General features: G+C 40.7%; 1 protein-coding gene across 1 annotated transcript; it reads left to right on the top strand.

The window, feature by feature from the left end:
• Positions 1–1,849: 1,849 nt before the first annotated feature.
• On the top strand, positions 1,850–24,426 carry LOC124262149 (putative carbonic anhydrase-like protein 2). Its single transcript, XM_046696610.1, has 7 exons — positions 1,850–1,921; positions 5,041–5,136; positions 6,831–6,897; positions 18,004–18,158; positions 19,469–19,597; positions 23,082–23,127; positions 24,262–24,426. The coding sequence occupies exons 1-7, from the start codon at positions 1,850–1,852 to the stop codon at positions 24,282–24,284; spliced, it is 588 nt and encodes a 195-aa protein (XP_046552566.1). The 3' UTR covers positions 24,285–24,426.
• The last annotated feature ends 2,755 nt before the right edge of the window (positions 24,427–27,181 follow it).

Raw genomic sequence — 27,181 nt, forward strand, 5'->3', positions numbered from 1 at the left:
GGACAAATTTAGAACAATAACATTTAAATATTTAATTGTCCTCAGCTCAACATTTGAAATGATACATATAGATATGTAGATGTTAATATTTTGAATTTTATTATTTAGATATTGAACATATTGTTACGGCTCTGTTGTCTGGGTTACAGTCAGATTGTCCTCCTTGGATTGCAGACTCAATATTAATCTGGGCGGTGGCGTGGTTTATTGGTTTAAGCGTTTGCTCGCCACGCCGATGGTTCGAGTTGGATTCCCAGGTAAAATGTATAAAGCCCATGTGATGTGTCGATCGCCGTGATATTGCCTGACTACTGCTAAAAGTGGCTTTGGTACTATGTAAACGATCTCGTACCTGTTCTGTTTCATTTGGGTGACGGGTAGCCAAGTGGTTAAAGTGATCGTACGCCACACCAAAGCCCCGGTTCAATTCTCCGGACGGAGTGGTAGCAAAGTTAACAAAGCAAATCATGAAGAAACATGAACGACTAATAATAAGGTTTATCAAAGAGGTGTTATTTCACATTAGAAAGAGTTCCCATCTTTTACATGCATTTGGCTGGCCAGCATCTTTGACGAAAAGAAGCCCGCCTCTATTTCCGACTTAATCTTTCGTAGATTTTCCATGAAAAGATTCCAAAATGGTATTTCAGTGTCAGGTTCACTTGAAGTCATTCTATAACATATCCCAATCACGTACGCCGCTTTTTTCCAGCAGAATAAATACATTTTATCAAGAAGGCAAACTGCAGACGCATCTGTAAATTTTTTTGCTACGAAATCTGGCACTCAATATAAATATCTGGGACAACATAGGTCAGTTTGGTTAACTGTATATGTTTAAAGAACAAGGCGACATTTGGCAGCGACAGGGTCATTTTGACATTTAGAGTGGTGAGCTTTTTAAACCTGATAGATATGATAGTTCAGGGACAGATAGAAAGACTAAATGGTAGGTTTGATATGTTTGTATCTGGCTGCGTTACGTGTCTATTCCCAAGTTAAACTACCCGTGAAGATCCGGGTTACAATTGACCTTCAGCAACTCATTCTGGTCGTAAGAGGCGACTAACAGGATAAGGTGGTCAGGCTCGCTGACTAGGTTGACACATATCATCGTATCACATTTCCATAAATCGGTGCTCATGCTGTTGATCACTGGATTGTCTGGTCCAGACTCGACTATTTACAAACCGGAACCATATAGCTGGAATATTGCTGAGTGCGATGCTAAACAACAAGGAAACAAGCAATCAAACAAACAAATCTGAGAGTGGCTTTTCAACAAACAATCTTTCCTACGTGAAATATAATGTCTTAGCCACAGGTATCTCCAATTATTAACGTTTAACGCCACGATCAAGATTATTGCACTTACATAAAAGACGTGCTTGCACAGGTGCGTGTGTGGCTGCTCGCTTCAGGTTGCCAGTTAATAAGTACAAGCACACTAAGATACTGCTGCAGCGGCCATTGCCTAGAGATTACATAGCGTTTTTTATTATATCAAACATAATTGAAAAAATGGTGATCTCCAACCTGAATGATACAGTTGAGAAATCACTAGTTTTCATACTGAAACTGACATCTATAACATTATTAAATGCTACTTTTGAAATTCCAAATTCATCATGAGTCGATATGATGTATTAAGCTTAATATGTTTACCTACGTTAATATTCTACGTATTATATATTATTTGTGAGAAATCCACTCGTACAGGCAATCAGAGAGTGAATACACATTTAGTCTGGGCAAATCTGTCTAATACCTAAAATGTAAATATCACTTAAACCTATTTTTCCAGAATGCACTTTGGGCGCACTTAAATATTTATATGTTGTCGATGATGATGACGATGGTGATGATCACTATGCTGCTGTTGATGCTGCTTAGAATGATGATGATGATGACGACGACGATGGTATGATGAGGGTGATAATGAACCAATACGTGCTTCCACAAACTGAACATGGCGTCCACTTCGGCCATATTGAAAATGCGGTTCCCTCTATTCTTCAGCGTAGATGAAATTTGATAGGTGGTATGTTTCGTGAGTAGTAATACGTCATAACAATTTTAAATAGACATATAACGCTGTAATATGTAGTAAATACCAACTTGTGTTTTGGTTGTCTGAAATATTATTCCACAGGAATTCAGGTGAGCTACAGTGCTTGTGGCTTTATTTTTGTTGGATAGTTAAACCATCGTGAAGCTACTTTACATCAACGGACAATTAAACCTTCTTTCCCGTCGGCTTTTACATCCAGCACAGGGGACCAATCTACATGGGGGATTTTACAAATAGGGCTAATACACTTAAAGTGCATCTGTACTTCTGCGAGTTAACCATTACATCTGCTTCTTCAGACTGCAAAAAACAAATTGAAACATCACGATTCTGAATAGTGAAATGCGAACGACATGCAGTTGAAATATGTTGTGAAATAGTAATTTGATTTCACAACTGATTTGATTATTCAGAATTTAAACGTTTTTGCAGCGTTACATGTCGGCCTGTATAGCTATGGCTTAGGGGCTGAAACATGGGGAGTATTGTGAGTATGTTTAGATCTGAGCACTTAGGTCTCATCTGAGTGAGTGAGTTAAAATTTAATGTCACATCGGCAATGTTTCAGCTATATCTTAACGAGACAATCTTGTACTTACAAAACAAACATATTTAGTCTGGATAACATCCTGACGTCGAAGAACAGGGGGCAGGTGGTGTATCAATGTGGTTAAAGCGTTTGCTCGTTACGCTGAAGGCCTGGGTTCGATTCCCCACATTGGTGCATTGTGTGAAGCCCATTTCTGGTGTCCCCCGCAGTGATATTGCTGGAATAGTGCTAAAAGTGGCGTAAAACCCATCTCACTCACTCGAAGAACCGTGTAGTAACTAGATAATCATATATATTTAAAACAAGTTTGAGAGAATTATAAATAAACTATCAGTTCAGAACGCAATCTAGAAAGGGGCTAGAGATCGCAAGCAACCAAAGTTTGGTCACCTTGATGGGGACCGTGCGGGACTCTCCTCTGAGTTGCAATGAGGGTGAAAGAGGGTCACATGTTAGGTTGTACGTACATATATTTATCCTCAATGCCATTTTGTCCAAAAAACAGCGATGCACCTCCCGTCTCACTTCAATTACATCATTGAAACAAAAGTCAGATTTCCACATTTCATTATACAGTCACAAGTAGAGGCCACTTGCCAAATACTGCCTATGTAGCTTAATATCGGAACTCACTAACTCACTGTTTACAGGCATACACTCGCAGTGCGACGGCCGTCTGTGAAGAGAAGAGACAACCAAGTGAATAATGGACCAGAAAATCTAGTTGTTGCTTTTGAAATACGACTGATGTGTAGACGTGCAAAGATTCCGGAAACAAATCATTATGTGTTATAATGCAGTGGGAGATATGTATTGCCCTGTGGCGACCGGACACTTGTGGCAATATGATTTGAAACCCCTGATTTCGAAGGCCAAGTTTTTTCTGACTCTCATGATAGTTTACTACGTGTTCCTTTATTTATTTCCTTGAGTATATACACGATTAGCTGTAATACGTTAACAGCCAGGTCAAGTATTCTGCAGAATTTCTGTAACCTCAATGTTACGTGACAAGTTAAACTATTTTGGATTATACGTGTTATATGAGACAAACTTGTTTTTTTATCAAAGCCTGATATCGTCGGTTGGACAGTAGTAGACCTTATTACAGTAAGTGAATGTTGTTTTACACCATACATTCCTGCTCCGCCATATAGCTGGAATATTGCTGAATGCGGCGTAATCCTAAACTCACATTGCTGCTATTCTTGAAACACTAAACTAGGATCCGAGGACATCCTATCACACCAATATTTGACCTACCATTGACTGTCTCGAACTTTACAGGACAAATTTCAGGGTAGGTGGGGTAGCATAGGGGTTAAGCCGTTCGCTCGTTACGCCGAAGACCCGGGTTCGATTCCATTTTCGGGTGCCCACCGCACTGGCATTGCTGGAATATTGCTAACAATCACGTAAAAGCATACTTACTCACTCTCAGTTTCACAAGTTTGAAACTAGCGCCCTCCATAATGATTCCAGGCTTGAAAGATATTTTGACAGATTTCTCGATGTTCACTCACTCACAATCGACAGCATGGTTAAATGTTAAAAAGGTTATTGTACATACCATTAAATGACCTACATAGCACTCACGTCAATTTTTCAAGTTTGAAAAAAAAATCCATCAGAAACGTTTCCATATAAAAAAAAGCTGGTCTCCAATGGCGTCGTCATCGTAAAACGTATTTTAGCTGTATCTACACTTCCAGCAGCAGGATGCCGATCAAAGGTGAAGTCTGTCTCTGGTTCAGTTACATTATCCTTCAAGACCTCGAATATAATAGAAACTAACTGAATTCAAAAAACGCAATTGTCTGTCAATCATTTTTAAAGTCAACGTTATCAAATTACTCATCAGCTGAGAAGTTCTTCTGTCAATGACAGTGACACTCATAGACGCAACACGTGCTGTCCGCCTGACTTGTAGATTTCACCGAGTTTCATGAATGAGTGAGTGAGTAAGTGAGTTTAGTTTTACGCCGCACTCAGCAATATTCCAGCTACATGACAGCGGTCTGTAAATAATGAGTCTGGACCAGACAATCCAGGGATCAACAGCATGAGCATCGATCTACACAATTGGGATATGAAGACAGTATATGGGATATTGGGTCAGCGAGTCTGAACCCCCCTGCTAGTTCGCTGTCCCTTTGGTAGCCATAGCTTGAAAAGTACAGGAGTCTTTACAAGTATGATTAACAGAAAATCAACCAGGTCACCCACAGCGTGAATCCCTATTTCATATCACTAGAAATATATTCTGCATTAGAATTGTTATGAAGTGCCTCAACAAACGAAGGAAGAATAAAAGACAGAAAGAAAGAAAGGAAAATAAATAAGTGAATGAATGAATGAATGAATGAATGAATACGAACTCTATCAAGGTGTGTTATATTCTTTCAATTTACATTTTCAGATTCAACTCGTAGCTTACAACACAGATATCTACTCCTCCTTCCGAGAGGCTCTACAAGCCCCGTACGGCATTGCTATCGTGTCTGTGTTCGCAGAGGTATGTAAAATATCAATATTCACCGTCATTTGAAACCTCTGTTGACGTCATCTATTGTTTTCGGAAGTTGATATTCATATGACTCTACTAATGCATATGGTTCTGCTCATCACTCCTCTCAGTCATGCTTTCCACCCCTCAGGTCTTGCTACCCTTCCCCTCAGGTCTTGCTATCCCTCCCCTCAGTCTTGCTTTCTTCCCCTCGTGTCCTTCTTTCCCTCCCATCAGGTCTTGCTTTCCCTCCCATCAGGTCTTGCTTTACCTCAAATCAGGTCTTGCATTCCCTCAAATCAGGTCTTGCTTTACCTTTCATCAGATCTTGCTTTCCCTCAAATCAGGTCTTGCTTTTCCTTAAATAACCCATCAGGTCTTGAATTCCATACCTTTCCCCTCAGGTCTTGCTTTGCTATCCCTTTCCCCAAATCAGCTCTTTCTTTCCTGAGCTCCCATCATGTCCTTCTTTCCCTCAAATCTTGGTTCTTCAAGTCTTGCCTTCACTTCCATCAGGTCTTGCTACCGAACCCCACACTTGCTTTCCCTTTGCTCGGTCTTGTGTCTTGTGCTCTCTGTCATCGAGGAGCTTACTTTTCCTCCCGTCGGCTCCTCCGTTAGCTCCCTTCTCGCCCCTCGAGTTTTACCATTTCAAGCAAAGTCACAGAATCGCGCTATATCATACACACAACTATGTATGTGGCTGACATTCACGGCTCATGTTTTATGTAACCAAAACCGAGGCCTACAATGTTTATGCCCTTTGGGAATCCACATTGGAGTGCTCCCCCGCAAGCTATGCTTGAAACAGGCAACTTAACGAATCCGAGGATGAGCCTCGGAGGCTGGGTCCATTGCATGTCACCATAGCTCAAACGCATGGGGCATTGCTCTTGATATCAGAGGTCTATCTGGCCAGCTTCGTACATTTACAAGCCGCCGTCATTTAGCTGGAAAATTGCTGAGTGTGGCGTTAAACAACAAAGTTCCGTACAAGCGTCACATCCTATATATTTTACCATGTAAGCTCGCACACAATTCCTCCAATTTGTTTGGACAGCTGTTTTTATCATCCTGCTGTTTGGATCAGACTCAAAGCGACGCTGTTGCTGCGAATATTACAGCTAATTGGTCTGGGGTTGGGCATTCGTCAAGCAAGAATGGAGATGTAACATGGTAGCCATCTGAAGAAGCCATTCATCAGATCCAAACATTAATTCAGTTATGTTTTTTCTGTGTTGTTCTGCTCCCCTCTGCGATGCAGGGAAACCGCTGCACAGCACGCAACAGTTTCAAATATCGCTGATTCTTTTCCTGCCCGAACCCTGTGGCAGATACATCTGTCACTGTAGAGTCCACCACGCAAGCCCACATATCACAACACCGAACCATTACTGTAACAGTAGCGGGCTCCCGAGACAATAACCAGACGTTATAACTTATAACGCAACGGTCATGGACCGGTTCCAATTGGACGTCATCAGCTCGACAATTGATGGCGCGTGGAGATAAATGTCTCAGCCAAACGCTGCAGCAATGACAACACCTCCAGCTTCATCCCTAAACGATATGAACAGTGTCCCTCTCCCTGTCACCCCGCATTACCCGTGTTTTATGGAGGAGACGGAGAGATCACCCAAGATGACTCTAAATCTGTCACAACTCCAGAGTTATCTTTAATCAATGTCCTTGATTTCTCACAGATTGGTCAGCCCGTGAACGAAGCCTTTAAAACAATGGCAACCTTTGCGCAACGGATATTGTGGAAAGGTAAATCACATTTTTTCATCTAAATGATCATTACTGTTCTCTACAAAAGTAATCGGTCTTTTCGACTGTTGAACTACCTCGTGACGGTTCCTCCTCGTTTGGTGGTGTCGTTGGGACGTATTTGTTTGGGTATACTCAAGGTAATAAATAGAGGAACATGTGTAAGTGTCGGGGAACGGTTCACTGTTATATTGGATTTAGGGTATACTGAAGGTAATAAATAGAGGAACATGTCTAATGTCGGGGAACGGTTTAGTGTTATATTGGATTTGGGGTTTACTCAAGGCGATAAATGGAGGAACATGTCTAACTGTTTAGTGTTGGATTTGATTTGGGTATACTCAACGTAATAAGTAGAGGAATATGTGTAAATGTTGGGGAACGGGGTAGTGTTATATTGAATTTAGGGTATACTCAAGGTTATAAGTAGAGGGACATGTGTAAATATCGGGGAACGGTTTTGTGTTGGGCTGTTGGTCACAATGCTGGCAACTCTTTTATCTTGACTGGGATCCTGTCTACCAAAAGAGCAGGCAATGGTCAATTACTCGATGGCGATGACTGCGCGACACTTAATAGTCCTTGGTCCACAGTACAGAATGAAAGCAAATAGTCGACTACTTGAAGCGTGTTTGTAAAGTGAAGCTACTCTGGCCCAAATTGTATATCAACAGAACAGGCTGTTATCGCTTGAGGTGTAGGTATATCCCCGTGTTTGTTCACATTGGTACTAAGCCTGCTTGCGCACCTATACCGTGATGTGGAACTGTGATTCTTGAGAGATTCTTGTGTTGTCTCGTGTTGGGTGATAGCGTAAATCTTCCTGCACAAATGAAACATCGAACGATATTAGGTTGTAACGCAACTAGTCTTCTCATAATCGGAAACACGACGGGTATTGTTGGCACAGTGCACGAGGGTACGAAGTTTCGTGTGGGGATGAGGGTGAGGGTGAACGTGAACGTGGGTTTGGCCTTGTGGGTCTGACTTTGATATAGGGGAACCTTTAGGTTATCTGGAAGGCTTTGGGTGAGGTTTAGAGCAAGGGAAACTTTTGATCGTAATCAATGGATGTTGGGTGTCATACAAGGAGAAGCTCCTTTTCATTATCTTTTATCATGTGATGTGGGAACAGAGTTATTTAGCAATGCAAGGGTGCTTACTGGTTATTAAGTAAGGATACGGTTTCTTCATACTGAGGACTTGATGGTCAGGGAACAGTGCGGGCTAACGTTTGGCCAATAACGTTGGGAGAAAGGCATTATTTTCCAGCAACGATACGCGATTCCTGTTGACATGTTTAGGCACCGTTCCAAAGCCATCTTAGCGCGAGGATTGTCGTAAGTTTCCTTTGTGGGATTTCCATTGTTTGTTTGTTTGTTGTTTAACGCCGAACTCAGCAATATTCCAGGTATATGTCATTGTAAATAATCGAGTCAGATTTACCATCGTTTCAGCGGTTAGATAGCTTTGTGGAACGGCACACTCTATGGCTAAACTATTGCCGATTTGACGTATAATTTTAACACACAATTACAGAATATCATTTGAGTGAAAAGAATAGGATTTATTTGTTTTAGTTTTTTTCATTGTTCGAGCAGCCCAAACTAAACCCTTGATGTGAGAGCAAATCCCGCAGTGATTCCGTCCTTGGACGTTTGCCGCTTTGGTGAATTCCCTGATCACAGGCGTGGTACGGACAAACCTACAAACATTATCAGGTCCAACTTTTAATTCAGCTCCGCCCAATGATCACAGGTTTCTAGCATGCCCAAGGGACCTAACTCTGCACAGCGAGTTATAGCGTTGAAGACCATCGGGTCAGTGGCGCCCACATGGTCATAAAACGAAAGTTCTGTTTGATCGCAATTCTAGCTTCTGATGATGCCGACACACACAAATTGGATAAAGATTATTCACAGATGTGAGAGAAGTGTTTAAGGTTGTCGAACTTAAATTGAGCGAAATAAAAACGTTTACTTTTGTCAGATGACGTGTAAATAACAATTGATGTTGGCAATTCTCAAGATACAGTCTGTTTGATCGTTCTGATGAACATTTTCATCCAGAACGTTTTAATGCTTACGTCTGAGTAGAACAGCTTGAAAGAGATGAGTGTGTTTATGAGCGTATTTGTGTTTTCTCTGATCTTGAGACGTCCTTCAGAATGGCACCTAATACTATAAACCTCGCTTATCGGGTTTCCCAACAAGGATCCATGAAGTAACACACACGAAAAGTCAAATCTCGACTGAGACAAAAACTATTCATGATACATTATTATGTTTAATGTCATTATTCATTCAAAGATGTCAGATTTTCCCCTTGAACTAATAGGAAACTATTCACCTTGAATGTAAGTATATATGCTCAGAGGCCTTGAACAACATTCAGTCGCTTGGGGTGAACCATACCTGAGTGAGTGAGTGAGTGAGTGAGTGAATACTGCCGGATTATGAATACTGCAGCCAATGATGTGCAGTCGAGCGTGATGAGAAAACAGAAGGTCGAGCTCCAACTTCAATCTGTAACATCACATTATCACGTTTGACAAAACAGATCAACAACTAGTTTCTTTATGAACTTATCTGTCATGCTTTTTCTGAAAGTCGCTATAAATGTTTGACGATGATATTTGCAAGTTAAATACTGGAACATGACACATCAAGGATGTAAGAAGCCATTAAAGCGATTGCGTCAACTCTCTTGCCTATAAAGCTTCAGATAGACAGAAAATATGCATTGTAAAAATCGTCGTTTGTTATAAATAGCCCGCACCTAAGCCATTAAAGATCAGTAAGACCCTTGAAAACCCGGTTTAGAATTGGTCTACAGCTACCTATGCTTGTCATAAGAGGCGACTAACGGGATCGGGTGGTCAGGCTCGCTGTATTGGTTGACACATGTCATAGTATCCCATTTGCGTAGATCGATGCTCATGCTGTTGATCACTGGATTGTGTGGTCCAGACTCGATTATTTACAGACCACCACCATATAGCAGGAATATTACTGGATGCGGCGTTAAGCACAAAACTGAAGAACGAATCGAACTATATTCTGTTAATATTGATTGTTATATATGCGTCCTAATGAGGCCACATATCTATTCTACAAAGTACATACAGTGTTGAGTACATCGGGTCGATCACAGGGTCAAGTAACGGGATCGAGTAACCGTTGTCAAAAAAGGAATTAAATGTATCGTACGTGGAAATACGTACTGCAGGGAAACCCCTTCGCAAGTTACAATTGGTGTAATCTTATGTTTTTAGTATACAAAGGGTTGTTTCGCTTTTATTTAGACCTACCAGTTTGAAAATTACAGCCGTCGACTTCTAATTTGCGCAAGCGCAATTTTAAGTGATGTTCCAACAATTTCACTGCTAGGGACACCAGAATCGAGCCTCACACATTGTGCCCATGTGGGGAATCAAACCTCAGGATTCTTCGGAAAGAACGAACACTTTAACCACTTGGCTACACCACCACCCTTGGTATGACGAGAGAACACTTTAACCTTAAAGCTACTCGCCTGTACGCTATCAAACCGACATTCCACTAAATACTCATTAATTATCCATGTCATTACTCTTGGTAATAAGCAATTAGTAATTAACGAGGTGATTAAATGTAAGACGACCTTATTACTCTTTCATCGGTCGCCATACTGCGAGGTATTTATATCTCGATGCCAGGGAGGCAGATAGAGTCCTCGTGATGACGTCAGTTGATGTAAGTGTCTAATTTAACAGGGCTAGCCTGGTAACTACAGTACAAACAGAAATGTCTTCATGGTCTTGGAATTCACGTTATCTCAGCTCATGGTCTCCAGTGAGAGTTTCCCGAGTTTATTAAGTGTCGGAAATCAATACTGAACAAAGATTGACACAGAAGCTTTCGGTATTATCTCTTGCTGAGAGAAAACTTGAAGTTATTTAAGATGTTATATTTGTTGACGTTACATCATGTTGCTCAGACAAGATGGGGCTTCTCTCAAATACAAAAATCTCGTTTCTCCATGTTTACAGGGAATTATGGGATTCTCCTAATATACTGACATTCATCTTGATACTTGTATGTACTCATGTTTCGATGTATTATTTAATCCAGATTTTCTAGTCAAATATCGGCTAGGATTCTCTCCCGTATTGAATATTGTGGTGCTTCGTCTTGATACCAGATCTTGTCTCGCCTGCCAAATCTGTCTGACCGACCAAATCTCGTCTGACCTTCCAAATCTCGCACAACATCGCTATGTGCGTCTCGATTTCGGCCTGAATACGTTTCTAGGTTTTTCGGGTCGGTTTTGTAGGCTACTGATTAAAGTGTTAGCTTGTCACACCGACATCCCGAGTTCGATTCCCCAAATGAGTGGAAGGTGTAAGACACATTCCCGGTGTCACGCGCTGAGATGTTGCTGGAGTATTGCTAAAAGCTCACCTTACACGATCTAACAATCGCCTTTCATCCTGAATTTTGATGACCTGCAGTGTATCAACGTAACTTGCTGATGCTGGCAGATGCTCGTGCATGTTAAAGGAAGTAAGTGTATGTGCCTCAGCATTCCCATGGGACTTGGCGCGGGAAGTGATGTAATAAAATACCCGTCTAGTAGTTGTGGTAGACAGGAACCCAGTTAGTGCTCAACTTCACCACATTTGTGACCATTACAACTTGCTCGGAACCACATGTAACCACAGTCAGATCAAAGGGAGATAAGTGATGGATGGTGTGAATGGGACAAACAATAATTATATGGCTTGGGTAGCGTCATCAGATGGATTACCGACACGTACCACTCAATATCCGGGACACGACGAATGTTGATCCCGCGCATGCGTAGTACAAGGAACAAATATAAGAGCACCCAAAGGATTAAATAAACCTTTACCCAAGCAGATGTGTTTCAATACTATCAGAGAGATTGCAAGATTTTAATTACTGTGTTATTCCTTGGAAGTGTGTTAGCCAATCTCTCTCTGCTGTTCCGTATTCTATATAGCATGTACTTTGTGACGTGAGTTCTTTTAAAGGGACTTTTATTTTCCGCCCTTCTGTCAAGGCAGTGATTGAATAGTTACGTTTGTTCTGATGACGCTGTTGGTAATTAACAAAGCAAGGATTGACGTTCTCGTCATCAAATCCCCAAACTGTTGTATTTTGCCACAGTCGGATGTTAAAACTGTTTGCGTTGATGAGTTCACGGAGATGATAGTGTTCCATCATCTGGTCAATGTTTTGTGTCAGTTTTGCGATCGTCACTGCAGGGGATGCGTATCGCCCAACTGGGAATGTTAACCAATTTACACCATCTTCGTTTGGCTACAAATAATAAAGTATAAAAAACACTGTGCATGGAAGAATCGGTGGGTATTTCGTGGTGGTTGTCATATTGCTATCCAAAGCCTTGTCGTTTTGACTCTCTTAGCAAGTGTGTTTTTTTAAGATACTTGGTTGGTTGGTTTGTTGTTTAACGCCGCACTCAACAACCTTCAAGCTATATGGCGGCGGTCTGTAAATATTCGAGTCTGGACTAATTAGGATTATGTACCGTAAAGGTATAGGTATACTGGTCACAACATCAGTGTTCATGTGATGAGTGAGTGAGTGAGTTTGAGTTGGGCTATCAATGTAAAGTTAGCTTTGCAAAAAATACATCAGAAAGCAGACAATAGAACGCAAATGCTAGGACAGTTCGTTTTAGGCGCGGCAATTAGCTGTGAAGCCTCTCCCTCTCTTCGTAATTCTAAGCGTGAGTTAGTGAGTTTGAGTTGGGTTACTCATGTATACCTATCAACCACTTTATCCTTTACTTCCCTCTCTTCCCTCCTCCCTCTCCTCTCTCTCTCTCTCTATCTGTCTCTCTCTCTATCTCTCTCTATCTCTTTCTCTCTCTCTTTCTCTCTCTCTATCTCTCTCTTTCTCTCTCTATCTCTTTCTCTCTGTATCTCTCTCTATCTCTCTCTCTATCTTTCTCTCTCTATCTCTCTCTCTTTCTCTCTCTCGCACGCATACATGCAAGCACGAACGTACACACACAAATATGTATTACGCCGTTGGTCCCCCCGTTTCTGGATGGTTGATATTAGTTCTAACCATTCTGTTGTTTATAGGCATGATGGGGCGGTTGTTGTTGGCCACAATTTAATCTAAATTCAGTGTAGTCCCTCCTAATTCCAAGGACAATAAAGCATTGGTTGGATCAATGAACTCGACCCGGGGGAACGTTTGGGCTTCTAGATTTCATGTTGTCTTTAATAACATTCAATATTTGATATCATTTTACTCGCAACACGCTCACATTTGTAATCTCGTTCTACAGTTAAAACATTCAATCTCATGAAACAAAAGCAAACATATGAATTATGCATTAGATTACAAAGAGTTTCTGTTTGATGACATGCAAATATGCAGTGTTGTAAAACCGAAAGGTCACCAGAATTGTACCTTCTGTCATTGTCCCCTCGCTGGTGAAATTACACAGATCCCCCAACGAGGCATTGTCTCCAGGAACGCATGGAAATTTATGCTTTAGAAAATAACTTTTTATAATCTCCGAAGCGTTAAGTTAGAAATGCGATCACGTACAATTCGAGAATATTTCATATTTCTTCTGATTTGATCAATATTGGTTGACAGCCTAAACGCTGGGTGTTAGGGTTAACTTGATGGAGTTGTAACAAATGGCAGTTTAATCAGGGTTAGCGTTCAACATCTGTAACATGTCAGATGAATTGTCATCGTTACTTTTCTCATGCATCATCTGATGTGTATCAGCATCCTGTCGAATCTTGATTTGGTCCATTTTGTGTGGTCACGACTTGACCAGTACGACCACTATGACAAACAGGCATTAATGGCTAATTTCCCAGTTGTCGCTTAAAGGTATGCAGTTTCGCGAAGATATCACTGAAGTGGTAACGGATGGAAGGCTTGGAATGACAGAAAAATACTATACTATGAACATGGCACCGTTAGGCTCGAAAGTGTCAGACTCTTAATTGTTGAAAAACAATCCAACAGAAATGCTTTGACGGTGACACAGTAAATAGCAAAATGGTCGTGATTGTGGCGCTTCACGTCACAGTTCCGGGTTTGATTCCCCACGTGTACAATGTCTGGATCCCTGGTATCCCCTCCGTGATATTACATGTATATTGCTAAAAGGGGCGTACAACAATCTCGTCCATTCACCATCGACGTCTTTGGGATCAGTGTCACAATGAACCAATCGTTTTTTCAAGGCCAAACTTATCTATTTATGTATCCGGAATCTTTAGTTATGCCTGTGTTCAAATATTTACGTAAATCTAAGCATATAAGAGAAAACGCGCCTAGCTCATCTGGTGTAAAAGATATATCTCCATCACGTGACTCGAAACTAGACGTCAGTCAGCTGGTATATTCACGTTTCTGTTCCCGTTACAAGTAACGTATAATGATACTTCCCAGCGGAAGTCACTCGTGGGAGCTCATGGGACTCAGTTTGCCTTTAGCTTCAGTAGAATGTAGAGTCATTGGAGAGTGTGTGTTACATTCTCTGCAATCATTATGGTTGCCTCAGTACAAGAAGTATCTCAGAATGCCATAAACAGATACAATTGATACCGTGTCAGTGTTAAAGAGACCATGTTAGATCGTGAATGTGATGTAAAGTCTCACAATTTACGGAGAGTTTAATTATGATATTTATTCCTTATGCAACTTGTCTCATGTCGCATCTATAGATGGACAATAGTTTATTATTAATGCTTGTCTATGACATGGTACTTTTTCACATCAGTCTTCCTGCCTCAGTGAGAATTTATTAGTGGTTACATCGATGCTGCGTTTTCCGAATGAAATCTTCCAAAGGCTCACAAGTACTAAAATTTTAGATGTATACCTTGTGTTTGATGTTTAACGCCACACTCAGCAATAGTAACTATTGTGAAAAATACGAGCGCAGATGTGGTTCTAAGAAAAAGGATTATGTTAAGCTAAAATGTCGGATTCGATCGAATCTTTTGACCAAGGCAGGTAACTCTACACAGTACAGTGGGTAAATCACAGATGCACATTTGGCTATTTACCGTTGTTAAATGAGACAAGTGAATGGTGTTTTCGGCAACTTGAGCGCACGTTCGGCTTTGATGCAGAATACGGAAACATGGCTATAAACAAAATAATGACAAAAAATATTAACTGATGTATCATTTACATCTGACAAGAAATATAAAAAACCCTCCTTAAGTATTCTTGTCTGTCATTTACGAAAGAAAACCACTTTCAACTTCGGGTTTTAGCATATCTGTTTTGACGTTACATTTTAATGTTTTTGAGTAAAGCTCTTTTGATATATTGATGGGATGCTTATGACTTAAAACAGTAAAATTTCGGGAGATAAACGTTTCTATTGCAGGAGTGGCGTTTATCTTGTATTGCTTCAACATTTTGACATTTTACTTCAGTCATTATCTTTTTAAAATTTGATCGAGTCTTTTACTTATGTTATATCGAGCGAATGTGAGACATTGTGGTACCTGGCGCCGCAATTAAATGTGGAGCGTTGTATCGAAAATCGAAGCGTCGTGTCCTTCAGCCACAACAGTTTGTTTGTTGTTTAACGCCGCACTCAGCAATATTCCTTCCATATGGCGGCGGTTTGTAACTAATCGAGTCTGGACTAGAACATCAAGTGATCAACAGCATGAGCATCGATCTGCGCAATTGTGAACCGATGACATGTGTCAACCAAGTCAGCGAGCCTGACTAGCCGATCCCGTTAGTCACCTCTTACTACAAGCATGGGTTGTTGAAGTGCTTAGGCACTGTCCTAAACAGCCTCAATGACGGACAGGGAACTTGCAGACATCCGTGATCTCGCTTAAATGTTGCTTGAAACAACATTCGCTCACATAAATTTGATTGATGAAGTGATCAAACATCAGCGGAAATTGGTAATAAAGAGCATATAATTTCCATCTTCATATTTCTTAATGTCATGTGCTTTCACGAAATCCATTGACATTTACTGAGTTGGAAATGGGTTTTCAGTAGCTTTTAAGCTGGAATTTAGATGAAATACGGAGAAATTATGATTGAGATAACACTGTTTTTCGACTGTCTATTAAGGCCTTTAGACTTCAGTAGTAGGAACGGATAAGGCTTATCGACCCTCCATCTCACAGCGCTACGTTTTACTTCGACGTTAGATGTTCTTGTTAAAGTGATATGTTGTGATGAAATCTGCTCCCAGTAATACACGGTGAAGGAGTGGCTGGAATTCGTGGTATATGGAATGTCCACACGAGGCTAACGTACTATCCAGATATTTACTGTTTTGCTGTTTAACTTATAAATCTAGATTCTCAGAAATCATTTCAAACACGATCAGTGTACATACGTTGCCCAAAGGCCAGGGACAGCATGTATGTATGTACGTCTGTGTGTGTGCGCGCGCGCGTGTGTGTGTGTGTATGTGTGCGTGCGTGCGTGCGTGCGTTCCAGACGTTCATCGCTTCAGTGAAACACAAGAGCACGAGTATGGTGTTGACATAGGAATATGATCAGGGTAAACCAAGATTCGAACCCACCACCATTCAGCTCATGGCATGCCCAATTGACGCAACTTCCACAGTGAACACGGGTTGGAATATTGGCCTTCAGCTTGTCGTAAGAGGCGACTAACGGGATCGGCTGGTCAGGCTCGCTGACTTGGTTGACACATGTCGGTTCACAATTGCGCAGATCGATGTTCATGCTGTTGATCACTTGATGTTCTGGTCAAGACTCGATTATTTACAGACCGCCGCCATATAGCTAGAATACTGCTGAGTGAGGCGTAAAACTAAACTCACTCACTCACCCACAGTGAACAGCCACACACACCCCACCCTCCAAAACAGGAAACAATGGGCCTGTAACTCCAGGCGAATTTATTCGCCATCCGCACGTCCATGCTAGCATCTCCCAGATATGTCACTGATCATGTCTCCCTGGGTCACCACATTCCTTTTATGTCATTATGTCTGTGGACATGTTTTATCGTGCTTTATCTAACGTGACAGATGAGCTGCAAGTTTACATTTCATGCTTTGTAGAAACAATGATCTGGTAGTTTCTCCTGCCGTCGTGTAGGATGTTGATGAACTTGGTTGAAACGTGGGTCGTCGTAGCGTGAAATTAGGACCTGTCGTAATATGGTCCCTTGGGACATCCGACCACTGAGACATGAGGACATTAGTTAGAACGCACACAAATATTACCACATTGGACACTCTGTATCATAAAACATCAAGTAGGGCAGATCTTTATACGCACCGTTTGTATGCAACTCGACACCTAATAGTAGTGAGTGAGTGAGTTTAGTTTTACGCCACTCCCAGCAATATGTCAGCTATATGGCAGCGGTCTGTAAATAATCGAGTCTGGACCAAACAATCAAGCGATCAACAGCATGAGCATCGATCTGCGCAATTTTGGATACGATGACATTGTGTCAACCAAGTCAGCGAGCCTGACCACCCGATTCCGTTAGTCGCATTTTACGATTTCCAAGAACGGTGTGCTCTCCATTGCCTCGGATATTTCACATTATTATTTGGACATTGTTTATGGGAACATGTGCTGCTTCCATGCTTAGAAAGCCTAGTGGTTAAGGTAGTTGCTGTCACTGTGGAGAGATGGTCGGATTCCCACATGGTTTCCATGTACCATGTAGTTCGGTTATAACGAACTCAAAGGGACTACGTAGATTTCAGTTCGATATAACCGTAGTTCGTTATGTGCATGGCAGATCTCACCGATGAAGTCATGTGACCCGATGAAAGACAAAAGGTGTGCATTGTGTCATATGTACATTGTACTTTGTGTATTCATCTCCAACGTATAGGAAGCCGATACCACGTCAAATAGATCGAGTTTTGGGGTATTTATAATTATATTTATTTATAAGAGAGATATGTCATTTATGCATAATCAATTAGATCACTGTTCCAAAACTTACGGAAACGATTAATTTATCCATGATATACAGCATATCTGACAAAAACTGCTTTTGTCAAATATTTACCGTTATTTTTGGAAGCATTTTTTAATCATGACGTTGTTTATCTGTTCCCAGGCCAGTCAACCCGGGTAGAGACGATCCCCGCCAAAGCCCTCTTCCCCAACACCAACTATTACGTCACGTACGAGGGCTCACTCACACAACCCGGATGTTATGAGACGGTCACGTGGGTCATATTCAACAAACCCATATACATTTCAAAAGATATGGTAAGCAAGTAAGATTCATTATTTGTTTAATTCCACGGTTACCTGTTTATTTGTCACCTGCATCTTTTGTGACAGTCTTCAGCTTGTGTGCTTAAGATCCGGTTTATTGATCCCCAACAACCCAAAACGCAACTAACGGGATCTGACTGTCAGGCTCGCAGACTTGATAGCTGTCGTCGTATACCACTTGCATAGATCGATGTTCATGACATCTATTCAGTTTGGCAAGAAGAAACAGTTTTTGCCACAACCAAATATAAGATGCAAGAATATATATCTTTCTTCCACAATGAAATATTCATTTGAAGATAGGTGAGCTGAATGACCTATACGCAAACATTTAAAAGTTGACGTGGAGATTTATTTAAGTATTTCTAAACCATTTAGCTTTCGATGATGAGATGATGTGGCATTCTGCTGAGTGTGTATGTCATACTTTGTCCTGGCGAAGAGCGTACAGAATATCAACCACGAACATATCGATATACACTTGACATTTAACCACCCTGGAGAGGCACGGCCATGTCAACAGTCGACGGCGACGTCAATTACGTTGGCATATTGAGAATCTGAAGGAACCGTTCTAAAGAACTTATAGGTCTCCAGTCAGATCTATTGATTTGGCATTTAACTGGACAAAACTGACAGGCTCAGATATTCTGAAAATATCGGATTTATCAATAATTTGTGCTTCTTGGTTACCTTCCTCTAGGCAATGGCATAAAGTCTCCCTAAGAATTTTGTTGCTTCCCTTTAACCGCTTTGACTTCACTATTCTGGGAGTGAAGTCTCAGAGAATGAAGTCTCAGGGTCTCCCGTTTCTCTGTGGCGCCGCAATTAGCTGGGAAGAGGTGCGTCCCTTAGGAATGCCCAGGTGTTATGATCGTGGGACCGAATTCAATGCTTGTCTTGATAAACTTTCTGTCAAACTGCCGTTACACAAAACTCGTCCCTCTTTGCCATTCTGATATGCTGATGCGTTCGGCTCAGCCCAGTCGGATATAACATCGTTTGAACAGTACCCCAGTGACGTCAGAGTATGTCCATTCATTGTAAAGGGGTTGGGTCGGGGTCAGCCACTTTCCACGCTCAGACGTTTGGTAAAACCAACGAGCAAGGGCGTGACGCTGCCAAAGTAAGAGAGTCTATATCAGGGAATTGAACACACAATGTTTCAGGCTACCCTGTGGACTACTCCCTGAGAAGCAACTCTGCACAGTTAATTGGGGCGCCTTAGAGTACTGGACTAGCATTTGGTTTCTACTGACTTCTAAAATTTGAAGTAATTTTTCAAGTGTTGTTTGTTGCAGCTGACGTCATTACGGCGCCTCCAACAAGGTATAAAAGACGACCCAAACAACATCGTGGCCAACAACAACCGCCCCATCATGCCTATAAACAACAGAGTGGTTCGAACCAATATCAACCATCCAGGAACGGTGAGGCAAATGATGTTAAACGCGTTATAGTTTTGTGCTCTTTCGTTATCAGCGTTTTCAAAATTTGCTGTTGCCTTGAGGAGGCTGTTTGGTAGCCTTTTCGTTAAAGCGTAGAACTGGGTATGATTCCCCGTGTGGGTACAGTGTGTGGAGCCCATTTCCGGTGTCCCCCACAGCGATATTGCCTAAATATTACTAAACACGGCCTATAAAACTAAACTCACTCACTCTAGTCCTTTATTTAGCGTACACGTTTTGACTAGCATTAACCGGATGGGACTCAACCCCAAAAGTACTTTAATTGTACTTTACTAAGAAAGTGTAATCCAAAATATAACATATGTTGTGATCTAACAATGTTAAGTTGAATATGGAGAATGGAGCTGAGGATATTATTGATAGTTTACTCATCTTTATTCAAAATGAATACATTAGGCATCTTTCATCTCATGCCCTCAGGATAGCTGACTATATTACATGAATAGTTCAAGTTTATTAGTTCAAAGGGGGAATGTGGTATCTTGGAATGAATAATAATATGGAATATGATACCTTTCCATGACCAGCTTTCGCCGATTCCGTACAATTGATCGTTTTATATAACTGTATGAATCCTGGAGAAACCCGTTAACCAGGATTATAGTATTGGTGCTATTCTCGAGGACGTCTCAAGATCAGGGAAAACGCAAATATACACATAAACATACTTCTTTCTGCTCCGGTTATGGCAAATTGTTCTGCGCAAACGAGGAATATTGTTCATTTCAAGTATGGTCTAAAAAATTAATATGTTCTTGGAATTTAATAGTTTTGTTCAGATATTTGAAGCCAAATTATATATACTAAAGGTTTTTGCAAGACTGATGTTTCAATATATCTGACGTCAGAGATATAAGTAAGTTGACGCAGCTGATGATTGGCTTCCTTGACAATTCACAAAGTAAACAATATAGAGTATAGCGATTTGGAAAATCAGAGTTGCCTTGGCCTATTATGAAACAACCATGTTTTGCCCATACAGATATTTTCAACTGGAAAGTATCTGTTGAACGACATTCCTAGACTAACGCTTAGTCTCTGAATGCATAATTTTGATTGTAAAAAATAAACCAGAGATTGGGGAAATCTGGACTTGCTTCATTTAGAGCTTTAGCACTGAAGGGAGGGCAAGACAGTAAGGAAAATAATATGGTTCAGGGACTGTGAGACAGACTACGACATTCTCTGGTAGTCGGACATCATATAGTGATGTAACATTCTGAACTTAGTTTTCCACGTTTTAATCACAGTGGATTCTGGTTCAGTTCATTGCCCTCAATGGCGGCGGTATTCCTGATGCGGCAGTTAGCAGTATTTACTCACTCACTCACTCGGGTTCGATTCCCTCGAGTAAGTGAATGTTGTTATAGGCCGCAGTGCTCGGGAATATTGCAACACAATTACGGCGGTAAGTGAATACAGTTATTTGGGTCAGACAAACCCGTGATGGATATCATGAGTAACACCATCAACCGTCACATGGTTCTTAGTGTAACATCACTACTCACTCACTCACTCACTCACCCACCTACCCACTCAACCTTTCACTCACTCACTCACTCACTATGACAAATCAACGATGTGGAGGACTCGGAACACCGGTTCTTAGTGTAACAATGATAATACTGAAATGAAGAAGAAAAGGGAGATGAATGATGATGATAATGATGATGATGATGATGATGATGATGAGGATAGTCAGTGTTTAACGTAGTTATAAAAACGACAGCCCTGCCCAACAATAGATCTAGATTTTGAGGTCGTTGAAGATTGTGCGGCTATCTCATGAGCATCTCGGGTGGTGGGAGCCTAGTGGTTAAAGCGTTTGCTTGTCACGCCGAAGACCCGGGTTCGATTCCCTTCATATGGACAGTGCATGAAGCCCATTACCGGTGTCCCTTGCCGTGATACCTCTGCAATATTGCTAAAATTTCTCACACACTCACACACTCACTCATGACCATTTCAACGTTGGAGGCCTGTTTGGAACTTTTACCATTTGGTAGTAAACTGGCATCACTTTGATCTTCCTTCAAAATGCTACAAATAAAATACTGTTCACCGCGGCGTTCAACTAAATTCCTTCGCACCTGCTTATATCATTTCGGTAAACCACTATAAACCATCGTGGCTCACTCACAAAACATCGCAGGTGCCTGTAACACAAGAGGGAGATTTTGATTGAAATATATTTCTTTCACAAATAGAATTTGTTTTTGTAGGAGATTCATTTTTCTTTGACAGGCATCGATGTCATATTTGATTGAATTTTTCTTTATGAGCCGAACCTGTGTGAAAAATTCGATGGCCTGATAAATTCAATTGAGGAAACAAATTTCAAGATGACAGGTCTTGTTATATCCTACCCGAGTCGTCCCGTAGTGTAATACATACATCTAAATACACGAGTTGGGATTTTTCAGTGGGTTTTATCCTATAGTTTGGGCAAGGTGGCCGCATATTAGAACGTCTGGGTCGCAGAAACATGATTCAAGTTAGAATACTGAGTTACCCCCCTCAATTCTGCTAGAAGTCGCTGATATGGGGTTTGAGTGAGTATTGTTTTACGCTGCTTTTAGCAATATTCCAGCAATATGAAGGCTTCACACACTGTACCCGTGTGGGGAATCGAACCCGGGGCTTCGACGGGTGACGAGTGGACGCTTTAACCACTAGGCTTCCTTTCTGCCCTAAATAGGGGTTTGAATCTAGACATGATCATTTATTTGGGGTGTGGTGAACAAATTCCAATTGCGCACTCATATCATTGATATCTCATAATTCGCTGAACAGAGTTGCTTCCCTTATCTCTGACACGATGAATTGATAATTGGTTAATTTTCAATCCCTAATGCGCCCTGATAATTATCATTGGTGTGTGGTTACATCTATGATCATTCATCTTTGGGTCATGGTCCAACATCAAATGAGTGAGTCCATATTGTTTCTAACCCTCATCAGCAATATTCAAGATATGCCAAGGCAGCTTTCAAAGAATCGATTCTGGGCAAGACACACTTATAGATGCCTATGTCTGGAGAACCCACCTCACGCACTTTGCCCATCTATATATCGATGGAGACTTGGAACTTCGAACATACACGTATTGATCTGAAACCAAACAAACCAAAAGAAAACCGCGAACACTGCCATTTCTGACAGTTAGTGTTCCGTGTGCAACGAAACAAGCACCATGGAACAGGTGTTTCCGGTGGCGCGAGACTGTGCACGTGGAATCCGTGCTCTCCATGTATTCGTCAATGTGTCACGTGGATTGGCGGCATACCTTCAGCACTGTTGTTATCGACTGCACGTGTGTTATGCAGATCTGAGAGTTCAGGTCAGGTCGAAACCGTTTACCGGACAACTAATGTATGTTAACTCTTGTGGCATGAAGCTACTTGTTTCATTCAAGTATTAAAATGACTGTTTCCCTTCTTTTCAGAGCACAAGCAACATATGTGGGATGACACGATACACGTTTTATCAAAGTGAGTTTGGTTTTTCGCACATTCGGGTTTGTTTGCATATTGTTTTAATGCCACAATCAGCAGTATTACAGCTGTATGTTGTCAGTGATCGAGTCTGGAACAGGCAGTCCAGTGACTGACATCATGAGCATCGATCCCCGTAACTGGGATTCAAGGACAAGCATAATCCAAGTCAGCAAGCCAGACCATCCCGTCAGTCTACACAAGTATGGGTTGCTGAAGACCAGTTACAAGACGGATCTTCACGATACTGTTAATCAGTGACTGTTAATATTTGTCACCACGTGTTTTCAATGTCGTCAGTTACTGCCTTAGGACCTTTGAAGATCCGGGCTAGATTTGGTCTTCAGCAACCCTTGCTTGTTGTAAGAGGCGACTGATGGGATCAGGTGGTCAGGCTCGCTGACTTTGTTGACACATTTCATCGTATCCTAATTGTGTTGAACAATGTTCATGTTATTTACAGACTGTCCCCATATAGCTGGTATATTGTTGAGTGCGTTGTTGCACAACAAACAAAATACTGCCAAAGATTAACCTAACGCTTGAAACTTGATGGCGTCTTTTAGCCCACTCAATATTTGTACACGCTATGATACTGATTTGTTAGGTTGATATGATTGACACCAGCTCTTTTTATTTTCATCACTGTCAAGGTTAGGTCGTATCGCTCGATTTAAAAAGTAGTATCAAAATAGAAAGAAACTTATTTTTGCTGTTTCAAATCAAGGTGCTAAGATTTAAAAATACTTCCACTGGGAATATCCACAAAAATACATCGACGAATATCGTTTAATGCAGTTAGGTGGGGTTGTTTTTACAATGCCACTTCGCAGGAGAAAATCCGTAAAAGTTTTTTCAGTGAAATAGAATCTTTTCATCTTGGGGAATATGTATCTTGAAATGTCTTTTATTGTGTGCAGAAAACCTCAGAAATAATGTAAGAGTAGATTAAATTAGTAAACAATAAATGGTTTCTATTTTCAGCTTGAATAGCATCAAAGTCATTAACAATTGGTTACATTTGAAAACATGTATAAATTTAAGAACTCCTTGTGATACCATACTGAGTTGACAAGTAAAATTACAGACTGTATAAACTCAGTTTCAACCCGACACCCCTTCTGTTTTCAGTAAACCCGTCCCTTGATGTCTGACGGAAGACCAGGATGCAGTATGACCGTGCTGGCGCCACACTTCAACATTGTAACATAATGTATGCATGTCGCGTTTTCTGTCATATTTATATATTTTTGTACAAATGTAGAGTTGTAATAAAGAACAAAAATTAGAAATGTATGAAGGAGTTGTTTTGTTTCCCCAGCTACAGAGTCCATGTGCATGTACATATAAGCAGAGTATGGACTTAAAGCCACAACTTTTGGCTCGGTTAACCAAAGATATCACTAAATATTGAAAATATAGTCATTGTTAAGTAGCGGATGGATGAACGTTTACAGAAAAACAAAATTCTTACACAAAATCACCCAATCACAGCTGCCTAATGATTCTGTCTGCACTGAAGGCTCCCTACGAAAGGTGCTTGTTTAACTACGGGATCTGATTAGGTGTGGTAGGAACTGTAACTGAAATAATGTTCAAAGCGGTTTTAAACCTGATTCACTCACTCACACATTAACATTTCCTGCGATTTCAATGTTAAAACACATCACATTCACCCACTGTGAACATTGAATGTTATTCGACTGATTCATCACAAAGCACACTTGTGGGCAATTTTCATTTAAAGCTCAATCCCCAAATGAGGTGGTTAAGGCATCGTCATCATCATCATCGTCATCATCATCATCGTCATCGTCATCGTCATCGTCATCATCATCATCTCATCATCAAGGACCATGAGTTTGTCAAGGTAGAAGTGTATGCTTTTAAAACAACACACCTGTGTATTCTGGTTGACAGGACACCCAAGAGAACAGACATCTACCTGATAATGATAATCTGTGAAAACAGACATAAGATTCTATTGCAGATTTCTCAAGCCGAAGCTGAAGTTTTCTGCAGAGCTGTGACGTCAGCTGATACGTGCACGATTTAGAATCTTTCGCTGTTCTTGGGAAGAAGCCTTTGTGTTTTGTGTAGTTATTTAACGCCGTAACCAGCAATATTCCAGCTATTCGACGACGGGCTGTATTAATAATCGAATGTGGACCAGACAATCAAATAATGAACATCATGAGCATCTAACTACGTAATAGACGAAGTCAGCGAGCCTGACCGTCCGATCCCGTTAGTTGCCTCTTACGACAAGCATGTGTTGCTGAAGACCTATTCAAACCCGGGTCTTCGCGAGCCCTTATAAAATACGCCATGTTTCCCAGCTTTTCTTTCTCAGGTTTTACTGACCAGCAACGATATCAATCCTCTTTTTTTTGTCAAATCCGACAAGCACTCCAAGTACGAGGATGATCAAATTTATATTAAAACCGAATTTCATCCAATCAATGTTACCTAGTGCCACATTCGTTGCACTGGTTTCTCACATCCGGGGGCGCAGCTTGGTAGATCTAGAACACCGCTGCCTGGCGTTCAGTAATACTGAAAGATATTATCTTATACATTTTGGCTTAAACAACGTATGAATTTGTCTTAAGGCATTACTCAACAATTCTTTTATTTTACAAGTCACTGCATAATACCATAATATATTGATTTGGGGATTGTCATCAGTGTTTCTCAACTTTAAAAATGCCCCAGCTGAAGGTATTAACTTACAGACTGGGAAATAAACTATACCTCTCAGCTGATTTGGTTATGTGCTTTGTGTTCAGTTGAAAACATCTTAAGTTAGCGATATTACGTAAAATATTACAAGCACTGACATGTAGCCCGGATTCCAGTTGATTCTATTCCTTTTTAAATAGACTTTGATGTGAAACTTTGAAAAATGAAAAACTGGTGTAATACACATCTTTTGAAAAGTTTTGAAAATCGATAAATTTTATCTGAAACAAACCTCTGTAGGAGCCAAATGGTTGCAGATGTATTTCTTACTCAGGTTTTCATTGAACCAATTTATTTGTACACGAAATTGCCAAACCACAGATGACTTTTTACAAATTGTCTCATAAATGAATTACGTCTAAATAGAATACATACTCAGTTTCAAAAACAGCTTTTTCAGTTTCAATTAGATCACAAAACTAACTCGGGACACTTTCTTTTCAGTTTCAGTATATGATTACTGCAACTCAATGTACGAATCTTCCTTTATCGCCTGGAACAGTTTACCTTGAAAGTCAAGGCAAATTAAGAACAGCAAAATTTAAATATTATAATATTAAATTTTGCTTAGCTTTTCATTTGAAATATACACAAAGATATGTAGATGTTAATATTCAAAATTGATTTGATTGAAATATTGACTATGATGGGAAGGATTGTTACAGCTCTGTTGTCTAGATACAGTCAAATTAGGAGATTACGGTGGTTTAGTGGTTTAAGCGTTCGCTCGTCACGCCGATGGTTCGTGTTCGATTCCCAGGTAAAATGTATAAAGCCCATGTGATGTATCGATCGCCGTGATTTTGCCTGACTACTGCTAAAAGTGGCTTTGGTACTATATACACGATCTCGTACCTGTTCTGTTTCATTTGGGTGACGGGTAGCCAAGTGGTTAAAGTGTTCGTACGCCACACCAAAGTCCCGGTTCTATTCTCCGGACAGAGTGGTAGCAAAGTTAACAAAACAAATCATGAAGAAACATGAACGACTAATAATAAGGTTTATCAAAGAGGTGTTATTTCACATTAGAAAGAGTTCCCATCTTCTACATGTATTTGGCTGGCCAGCATCTTTGACAAAAAGAAACCCGCCTGTATTTCCGACGTAGTCTTTCGTAGATTTCACAAAATGAAAAGATTCCAACATGATATTTCAGTGTCAGTTTCACATGAAGTCTTTCTATAACATATCCCAATCACGTACGCCGCTTTTTACCAGCAGAATAAATACAATTTATCAAGATGGCAAACTGCAGACTCATCTGTTAAATTTCTTGCTACGAAATCTGGCGCTCAATATAAATGTCTGG

The sequence above is a fragment of the Haliotis rubra genome, unplaced genomic scaffold (genome assembly GCF_003918875.1).
Source record: "Haliotis rubra isolate DU_JTF1 unplaced genomic scaffold, ASM391887v1 Scf824, whole genome shotgun sequence".
NCBI classification, from domain to species: domain Eukaryota; kingdom Metazoa; phylum Mollusca; class Gastropoda; order Lepetellida; family Haliotidae; genus Haliotis; species Haliotis rubra.

Excerpts from the sequence above, each read along its gene's own strand:
- LOC124262149 (XM_046696610.1), top strand. The coding sequence starts at position 1,850 with ATGACGATGGTGATGATCACTATGCTGCTGTTGATGCTGCTTAGAATG. Across the intron at positions 5,137-6,830 it reads TCGTGTCTGTGTTCGCAGAG|ATTGGTCAGCCCGTGAACGA; the intron begins GTATGTAAAATA and ends GATTTCTCACAG. Across the intron at positions 23,128-24,261 it reads ACGATACACGTTTTATCAAA|TAAACCCGTCCCTTGATGTC; the intron begins GTGAGTTTGGTT and ends TTCTGTTTTCAG.